General features: G+C 45.2%; 1 protein-coding gene across 1 annotated transcript in view; it reads left to right on the forward strand.

The window, feature by feature from the left end:
- The window catches only part of T265_13620 (hypothetical protein), a gene marked incomplete at both ends in the record, with an annotated part of 61444 nt that extends 53720 nt beyond the window's left edge, over nt 1-7724 (forward strand). Inside the window, 3 exons of the mRNA XM_009169738.1 lie at nt 130-194; nt 4204-4279; nt 6732-7724. Coding sequence (XP_009168002.1) covers nt 130-194; nt 4204-4275 — 137 coding nt within the window. The remainder of the gene's footprint in view (nt 1-129; nt 195-4203; nt 4280-6731) is intronic.
- Nucleotides 7725-9402: the final 1678 nt, after the last annotated feature.

Below are 9402 nucleotides of genomic sequence, written 5' to 3' on the forward strand. Positions count from 1 at the left end.
AAGTACACATATATATATATATATATATATATATATATATATATATATTGAAAAAGTCTCCCTCATGCAGATGTTTTTTCGTAACATTGTTGACTTTCCCCTTTTGTTTTTTTCTCCCACACGTTCTAGGCAAATTCCAGGTACATGTCTTCCCTAAATGCGGACATGCAGTCCAAGAGGACGCACCAGAGAAAGTAAGACCGTTCGTAAAACTGTACGCATTAACTGTTACTTGGCTTGTGACCATCTGTTGGCGTTTGTTTTGCATTCCGTTGACCTTCAGTTGGGACAGCCGGCCAGAAACACCGCCAAATAAACGGCTGAACCTAAAAATACCCTTGCATAGTTCACTCATATAAATGTAAAACCAAAAAATGTCATTAGATCGATCGATTTCATCTTCATTGTGGGAATCACCTTTTCGTTAACAGACCGCCACCGTAACGAACGCCAGCAATTCCGACCTTGGATACCGAGAAAAAACGTACCAGTTCTCTGAAACAGCGCCTGGTTGAGTTTGAATTTTCTCATATTTCATTAACTAGTACACCCAAAGTATGTTCAGTGCGCATCATCACTGCCCACAACACTTGTGTAGAGCGTTTGTGGTAAACAGTCGTACGTCGGTCTAGCGTCACGCTTCCTTGAACGTACACAAGGGCCTGGGCTTATTTCGTTATTCGCTAACAGTGTGGTTCCAGTGAGACAGTTCCCTTGCCCATTTCCTGCCCATTCAGACCTTTACATTTAGAGTCTTCAGAGAGAGGAGTGACATCACCCAAGCAGACAGCGTTTTCCCTGCCCAGTCTGGTTGAAACTGTGTGATAGTACTCAACAGGACCTCGGAGGATTTTGAAGTTCTTACAGTTTAGTAACCTTCTCTTCTACCCGTGTAACGGGCTTAGGTATTCGGTGGGTCCTAGTGCAAAAAATATGCAGATCCGTGTCACCCCCGTCTGCGTCCCTTGTATCATATCGAGTTCAGTTGGAAATAATCTGTTTCAGATTCTCATCGGCGTCTCATCATCCATCGACGGTAAGGTGTGTGGGGATTACTCGTGCGTCGCTCGCATCTCAAACATGAATGCATTTCAAGTTCGGTCAAGTCCATTCAAATCAACATTAAGTTCCGAAATCGGGAAGTTGTTGGATGGATTTTCTGTGATAAGCCCGTGGTCAAGTATTTTTACAAAGTACTATGTGGTAATTAACGATGGAACAGAACAGAATACACAGGAAGTCAGTTGGTGGGGGTGGGGTTGTTGGGCAGTCGAAGTTTAGGGGCAGTTGTGCGACGGATGCGGGAGGATGCGTGCAACCAAGAGTGTTTGCGCACGGAGTTCACGGGAAACAGAAATAATTCTTCGATGCAAAGAATAGAATGTGAGGCGATTCGTCCCTATCAAAGCTGGACCAGGAAAGTTTGTGATATCTAGGGACTTGACAACCTCGAATTATGAAGATGGTTTGGTCACCCGCTGTGACTCCTTGTAAAGAATCGCAGTGGTTTTGATAACGCTTACCGGATAAAAGGCTGAATGGAACATCCAGACATCCAAATGCCTTCGAAATACCAGTTGACGAATTAATAAACATATGTCCAATATGGAGAAGATACTGGGTCAGAAGAGGGAAACTCAAGAGCCACGTCGTATGGTGTTGGGAAACTAGCATGGTTATGCAGTTTCAAGGAAGTCAAGAAGGTGTCAACATAGTTACAGCTGTCTGAGGTGAGTGTAGAGAAAGGGTCAGCAAGGAACCTGCGTTAGTAGGTACAGCGTCACCGAACAAGTTGCCATGTGAATTTGAAGAACTAGGTGAAAAGTAAATGTTGGCAAAAATAAAGAAGCGGAATTTCGATAAAAACGTACTTTAAGCTGACTGGCGGTAACCTGAATTCATGTGAAGCTTTCACATGGGACATCGTCTGGAACAGATGACAATATCCTTACCGGAATCACATACAATGTACGTGAACGTCGCAGCTACTTTCGGGTGAATGCCAAGTATTTGGACGGAATCAAACACAGAAACAAGGTATTTGGGGGTCACGTCTCACCTAGTCCTGTGCAACCGTACCATACACGTGAGGTCGTGTACACAAGGGTAATGGCAGAACCGAAGAGAAACGCTGTAATAGCGACAGTTTTACAAGCTATCGTTAAATCAATACTCAGTTAACTGGTTGTGTTCATAGACGATTTTACTGAGGACGCATCTGATCTATACTGGACGCATTTTTTGGTTGTCTCCTACATTTCCACGACACTTTCAAGCACAACTTTGGATTTGGAGGTTGCTCGACCATCAGTACAATCGTCCTCGTGTGCCAAGTGGCCGTGACAACTTCAATAAACAACCCACGGTCGATGGGAATTACGAGTCATACTGCTACCCATTTGGTAGTATGGCGCTATTTTGGCATTCCTTCGTTTGTCATCTTCGGACTCCTGCCCTTCATTCAATTTGTACCCGTTGTGTTTGGATGTCACCAAAAATTAAATGTGGAAAATGTTGACTGCATTGCCCCAGCACTTGGTTTCCTGGAATCTTCCGGCGACGCGCGCCTCCAGATACGGTTTCTCTGTGAACAATCGTTTTCAAACGAACCCTTGAAACCGCACAACCACTAACCCACCGCTACGCACCACTACGCTCCCCAATAACGCACTAATCATTTCACTTCGATCGGTGATGAAACGTTTGCAACCATATTTCCCAGCTCAGCGAACAAGCCAACGACCATCTACGCTACCTGACCTGCCAACATTTTCCTCTATAGATACCGCCACTATATTCGTGAAGCCTTCTGAACTCTTCCTAAACAATTGAGCAACCGTTTTCCTGTCCGCAAATCATCGACACTACTTAACAAACAACCAGTTCTTGTTGTTGCAATATTCGTGTGATATTAACGAAGTGTTTACCGTACCAGCTGTACAGCTCTACGGCGATGTATCGAGATCGAGAGGAAGGTTTGAGGGTGATGCATTTGAGTGGCAATTCCATTCAGCGGTGCGCCTATGAAATGGTTGTGTGATTTACAGTTGCAGGTTGTTCCGAAATTGCAAAGTGTAAACTTATCTGTGTAGTTGGACAAATTGTCTCTCAGTTAACTCCGCTATACTTGGATGATTGCGATCCAAAAAAAACGTGTGTTATGCCCAAAACTGGGGAGCAATCGTTGTTCGGTTTCAGGCTTCGTATTCTATTCCAAATTTGCTACGTGTTCCCACATTGAAGCTGCGAATGCTGTACTAAATATGATACGATGATTTGTCAACTCTGAGTAGATCGATGAACACCATGTCATCGTTCTCCTGCACTTTGGAACACGGCTTTCCAAAGGCACTTTGCCGAGCTTTCCGATGCGACTTTACGGTTGGCACGAAAATTCTCACCTCTGTAACGGGACAAAAGAATCAAGATTTTCTGGCCGCTCGGTCCGCAGCGGAAGCCTGTAGTTCTTCAACTTTTGTCGAATAAATAATTCTTGCAAAACATCCACAGAAGAAAATCGTACTTGCTCTCCGATCTCGCCTATTTGCTTCTAGATGGTATGGAAACGTTCTGAGCTCATTTTGAACCGCTTGACATGATGTTCTGATTCCTGGTTGTCGCCCCGCTGAATGGAGTCGCGGATGGTGGATTCACTTCCATCTAGCTCTGGTGATGTGCACATTGCCCATCAGAATGAGATTACTCTACCGCGCGACAAAGTTTCTCAAGCGTACGTACAGCTGCGACCAAACACCTAATCCCACGACTATGAGCCAGAAGGCAGCTTCTAATCTCTGCATTTTCATCATTCTGCACAGAAGTACCTTGATTCAATATGGGCGTACATCTACCGATGCAGCTCCCAGATCACTCCGACATTTCATAGAGATTTTCCAAATTCATTTGCTGTCCAGTTGAGAGACACTTCACCTGAACTTCCAAAGTTTGCGATTCGACTACCTGTGATTTGATCTAGTCTTCTCATAAATTTTCACTTGTTCACGTGTTGTAACTTGGGTAGGATTGCTCGTGAATTAAAATTTCGTCGGCGGAAGAATGCATATGGTTACTTCGGCCCAACTCTGCTACTGCCTGCCGTTAGAAGAAATTGCACATTGAATAGTAGTGGTGTCGCATAAACTGTCAATCCTGTGTCATCTGATCTGACAGTTTTTTTTCTTTTCTTCTTCTCTCACATTTCAGGTAGCTGAATGTCTTGCAAAATTCCTTGTTCGTAATCGCTTGACAGAAGCCAGATCAAATTGTGGAAACTGATCTCGTAAGCTGATTTCCGAGATGCCATTCAACTGTCTACTTTTTATCTTATATGACTGTATGTGCTATGTTTGTTCTTAGCTGGTGGGCATAGCTTCTACACGACGTTATATAAGAGTCTCGTTATGGACAATATTTCTTCCGATAGAAGTAAGAAGCACCGCAGTTCTCAGCCAATTACATACATACTTTTGTGACAAGGCAGTAAATGTGTAAGGTCCCTTTTTGATCGTTTTGCTTTACGGCCTACTCTGGGCCATTTTTCTTATGAATGATGTACAATCACTATTTTCTAGGTCGCCAATGGTTATGAACAGATCAGTGATTCTTTGGATACTGAAGAGCATGGTTACAAACATAAAAAGTGAATACAAGCGATGAATGCGAAATGGTAATGGGAGAATATGGGAGAAAAGAGAGAAACGTCTCATTCGAAATCATGCCAAGAACAGTTCCAATCTGATGAGGTGAATCCCAAAGTATGTATAGATTTTGGTATGGAAACACGCGTCTAAAGACCAACAACCGAAAAAAAGAAAAACAATGGTGAATGCTCTTTAAGGTGCGGTAGGCGCTAGCACAGTTACGACTCGCACATCAGGCACAGAGTGTCCGTCATACTGGTGCCGGCAGACTGGCCACAAAACATGCGTTGGTTGGATTACAAGTGCTTGATCTTTCCAGGTCGATGACAGCTGCAAATCCGAGGCGGTAGGAGGGCGATATCACCCGAGAGGATTCGCTCAACTGTTTTCACAGCATCATTCATCATCATCCAGTACCATCAAAGAGAATACGCAGAAGCTGCGCCATTCTTCACCCAGGGTAAAATTCACGTTTCATACAGGTGCCGCACCACCGTATCTGGAAACAGGAATCGGTATGAAGTGTATGTAAGCACTGCAGCTTACAGGATTTTCCACCAACTAAAAGCGATTTGGATTTGTTGAGGCCCCCGGTATTCACCATATGAAATCATGCCATCCTTTCAACAACAAACTTTAGTGAAGAGTAGATGACTAGGTGCTCGGTAATTGAAGATCGTCTGGCCACCATGACCATGCCGGGCGCTTCTAACTCTCGTCCTGAGCAGGTTGCATTGGAGTTGGATACGGTGGATAAATATCCGAGGAAACACTCGTTCTGGAAATACGAGCCATCGATTCGAGAGAGGCGAAGTGACCAACTCTCGTAAACCGCGACCATCAACGCTGTTGTGCAGACTATCACTCCAAGCAGCCACCAGCTCTTCCTTGGTGTTTACGCTTGCACCATGGACTCGGATCGGAAGGCTGAGATCCCGAACACTTTTGCCGAATGCGGAATCGTTGGCCACATTGCGTGGTACTCGGCACTGAGTAGAAAGGAGCTTTTCCGTACGCGTTCTTGCATGCATCGGGATTATTGCACTCAGACTTGGGACACCAAGTCCCCCTTGTATTTTATCGACGTGGTTACAGCTGATCGGGGTGTCCTTCGGTAGACGTAGCCCGATGTAGTTGTCTATCTTTTGAGCATGTTTCAGTGAACCTGGCCGAGCACGAGTGAATATATCAGCTTCGGTATCAGGTAGTTCCTCGTGATATCCATTCTTTGATGCGGCTTCAACGGGGCACGCGTCACTTCTTCGAACAGTTTGAACAGGTGCTATCGGTGGATGAAGACCCTTTTCCCCTTGGAAGTAAATGGAATGCCCAACTATATCTGTCGGACCCATAGGAGTGATGAGTTCCTCGGCGAAGCGAAATGGATCGACTGAGACTGCTACCCGATTGACCAGCTTTGGAGGTCAGCATTCGAGAAGCTAGTTTTAGGTTCGAACTGTGCACCTTCCGATCAGTGCGTTCGCTTCTTGAGTTATGAGTTATCCAGTTCTAGGTAGCCCGATATTCTTGTGTACTGGAAGTAACCAGGTGAATGCTTTGAAAGGGACATCGTGCTTGAATGGCTGACACCAATTGTCCATATCAAAGTCGAAATCTCGGATGCAAGCGATCCTTGCTGCCGAAGCTGTGGAAGCTTTTTGCCAGTTTTTGCTTCATCCTGTGATTCTTATTCTGCAGGATGACAGATACTAATGGACTGTGTTTATTCCTCATGATCGTCAGATATAGGGTTTGTCGTTTTTTGGTTCATTCCTTTCTGTATATGATTGGGTGAGCGAGCTCCTGAATGAGTATGACCATTCAGAATACACAGTTTAACAAAAATTTTCAACCACCAATGCTCTTTTGACCATTCTTCATTCAACGTTTCCATCAGGTCTGAGCGGTGCCTGAGAAACACTTGCGGGCCGATTTGAGGGTCCTCTCGCTTATTCAACTCCAAACGGATATCTTCATTTCTGACTAAATCTGCTTGCTTTAGTTGTCTACCACTGCTTTGCAGCTTCAGTGTTTTGGTTGTTCTGTGAAATACCCATTAATTGTGCACTTTATCACTTTTTCCACCACTAGCTACCGTCACTTTCGTGCTTCATCATTAGTCGTTGTCATGGGGATGCTTGATCTGTCCTGAGATCGAATTATGGACCGCACTTTCTCCTGGAGCATTCGCGACATCCGTATACAGCTATAATTTGTGAAAGCTACGAAGAAGTGACACGCCCCTGGGCTTGTTTTTGTACGCCCCAACTTTTAACGGATTCACTGCCCTGGTGACCAAGCCAGCTACTTGTAATCCCTGACCCACACACAACTCCCCCCGTCACACACACGCAACCCTCCTGCTCCAAGCACAAACCTCCATTCATCACTCCATCTCCTCTTCAGATTTTGATAACCTATTTTTGGTTCACCTCAAGGTTTGCCTGTTCCTATCTTAGTTTCTGTGCTCTGTTTCGACCGGTACCAGTAACGTATGAAACCTGTCTAGGCTATCTCCTACTGCTTGATTTTACTCCCCATGTGTCCATCTTTCGTTGCATGTTGCCCAGTCCCTGTGTTACAACTCCGTGCACAACATCCCCATCTTCTGGTCGTCCACCTTGCTTTCCATTAACCCCCCCTTCATCTGCTGAAAGAGGGCCTCATCCACTTCCTTCAGACTACACTGTTTCTCTCGTTGATCCATTGGATAACGCTGACCTGTCCTCATCGATCACGCCTGAAATCAGATCTTTCTTGGTAATGTATCCGGTTTATGCTGCAACTGACTTCTGTGATGAGACATCTCAACCTCCTTACTCAATGGGCATGCTGCCCTCCTAACTGACCCATCTAGCACATTTACCTATCCGCTTTTTGAGAGGACTCGGTCGCTCACCTATTGGCTCTTGGTAAGCAGGCACTCTCATTCGTCACTCTTCACATGCATTGTCCGGTTTTCCGCATTTGTATTCCCTTAGATCGACTGTTCCGATAACTTCAGCCACACTGTGGTCATGTGCGTTTCAGTCTATGTAGCCCATCGTCGTGGCGGGCGTGTGCGCAAAAGAAAATCGTTGAACAGTGAAGTCTTTTTTCTTCATTTCAATCCGTTTTATCCTGGCTTGCTTTGGGTGCGCACACGTTCATTCAGAATGTCTGGTGATGGTCGGTAGGTTTTTGTTCGGCATTTAGTTTGGTGGTTTGGTGGTGAGCTAACAACAGGAATTGATGAGCCCCAAGAAGGGCGAAACCGGTCGTGGGCTGTCGATGGATTTTCAGCAACCTTATGAGTAGTACATTACAAATAGGAATTGCTGTTCGGCTGTGATTTTAAGTCTAACTTCTCGCTAAAACCAAATAAAATCCTTTACACGAATGGGTGAAACTGGAACTTGATGCCGATTCATCTGTTGTCATTTCATCGCCTACTCCCAGTACTAGTTCCACGAGATTCCCCTGACTTTGTCTTTGCGTACGTGGTAAACACTCCAGATTTGGATTTCCCTAGTACATTTGTTTGATAAACATGGCGCGGCGATTTGTGCACCTCTATTTGGGGAAGGCAGAACTGCTACCACTAGACGGGAAAGCCTCGCTATTCTATAAATAGTAGACTAAACCGTGAAGTGGGGCAAGCAGGATAGCTGCACGTACTTGTGCATCTCTGCGGCGATTCCTTCTTTGTCCCAGGCCTTGGGACTTTCAACTGTCCGGTGATCTCGGCGTTACTTTGGAGGATCATAGTTTGGATTGTGCGACGATGTATTTGAGAGAAGAACATGTAGGGTTGTCGGGGCTGTTCGGCGGACTGGGAAAGTTCCCAATTTTTGTCGTCAATGGCTTCTCATGGGCCTTGTCACAGTAGGTGAAATAGCCTTACCTGGTCCCCAATATTCAATGCGACTTCCAAGGGGTCATTCGGATAGCCCTTGCGGTCGTTTCTTTAAGACTTGCTTGGATTCAGGATGTGACCTTTTGGTGAATTGGATATTCGTTCCTCTGGCCCGTCTACGTAACTGCATAGTGTCAATCGAAATCCAGTTCTCTCTGAATGTTGCACTTTCAAGTCGGCTGGTAGAGGCATCATTTATCTCGATTGTTGACGCGCGTACTAAGTTTTCGCATCATCACAAAGCAGGGCACCAATTTTCTCTCATTGATTACGCCAGTCAGATTTTTGTGTTTATCCGAGTAATCCAGACGTGTATTTTAAGGACCGGTCTAGCAGTGATCCCTCGGACAGGGCCTGAACTTTGCTCACAGGGTTGTGTGATCCTCTCCGAAAAAAGCGAGAATCAGTAAAGCTGACAAACCTGTCGCCAATGCGGCCTAAAGCGTACTTTTCAACCACAGAACTCGTTGATATACCATATGGCCCAGTATGTCCTACAGTTACTGCATTGTTAGAATTTTGCTCTTGTTTTTTCAAAAGCTACATGCAGTGTGGTGCAACGTCCGTCTCTGGTGTGCCTTGCGTAGCCTGGCATGTACATATATGACCACGATGGCAATGTGGAACGAACAACTTTTAGTTCAGGCTTTAGCAGTTCCTGAATGTATCGCTTCAACTAGAACTAAAGCGTTTCGAAGACAATTTCTTGGGAGCTTGCTCTGGACCTGTGTGATTAAACCAGAAATGGCTGTCCGTACCAAATACTTGGATTCAACAGGTGCTGACGAGCACAAAAAGGTGACAGCATAACTACACAGCTAGCAAATGGTAGCCTGATTACCAACATCCAGAGTTGGTCCAACATCC

The sequence above is a fragment of the Opisthorchis viverrini genome (assembly GCF_000715545.1).
Source record: "Opisthorchis viverrini unplaced genomic scaffold opera_v5_84, whole genome shotgun sequence".
NCBI classification, from domain to species: Eukaryota; Metazoa; Platyhelminthes; class Trematoda; order Opisthorchiida; family Opisthorchiidae; genus Opisthorchis; species Opisthorchis viverrini.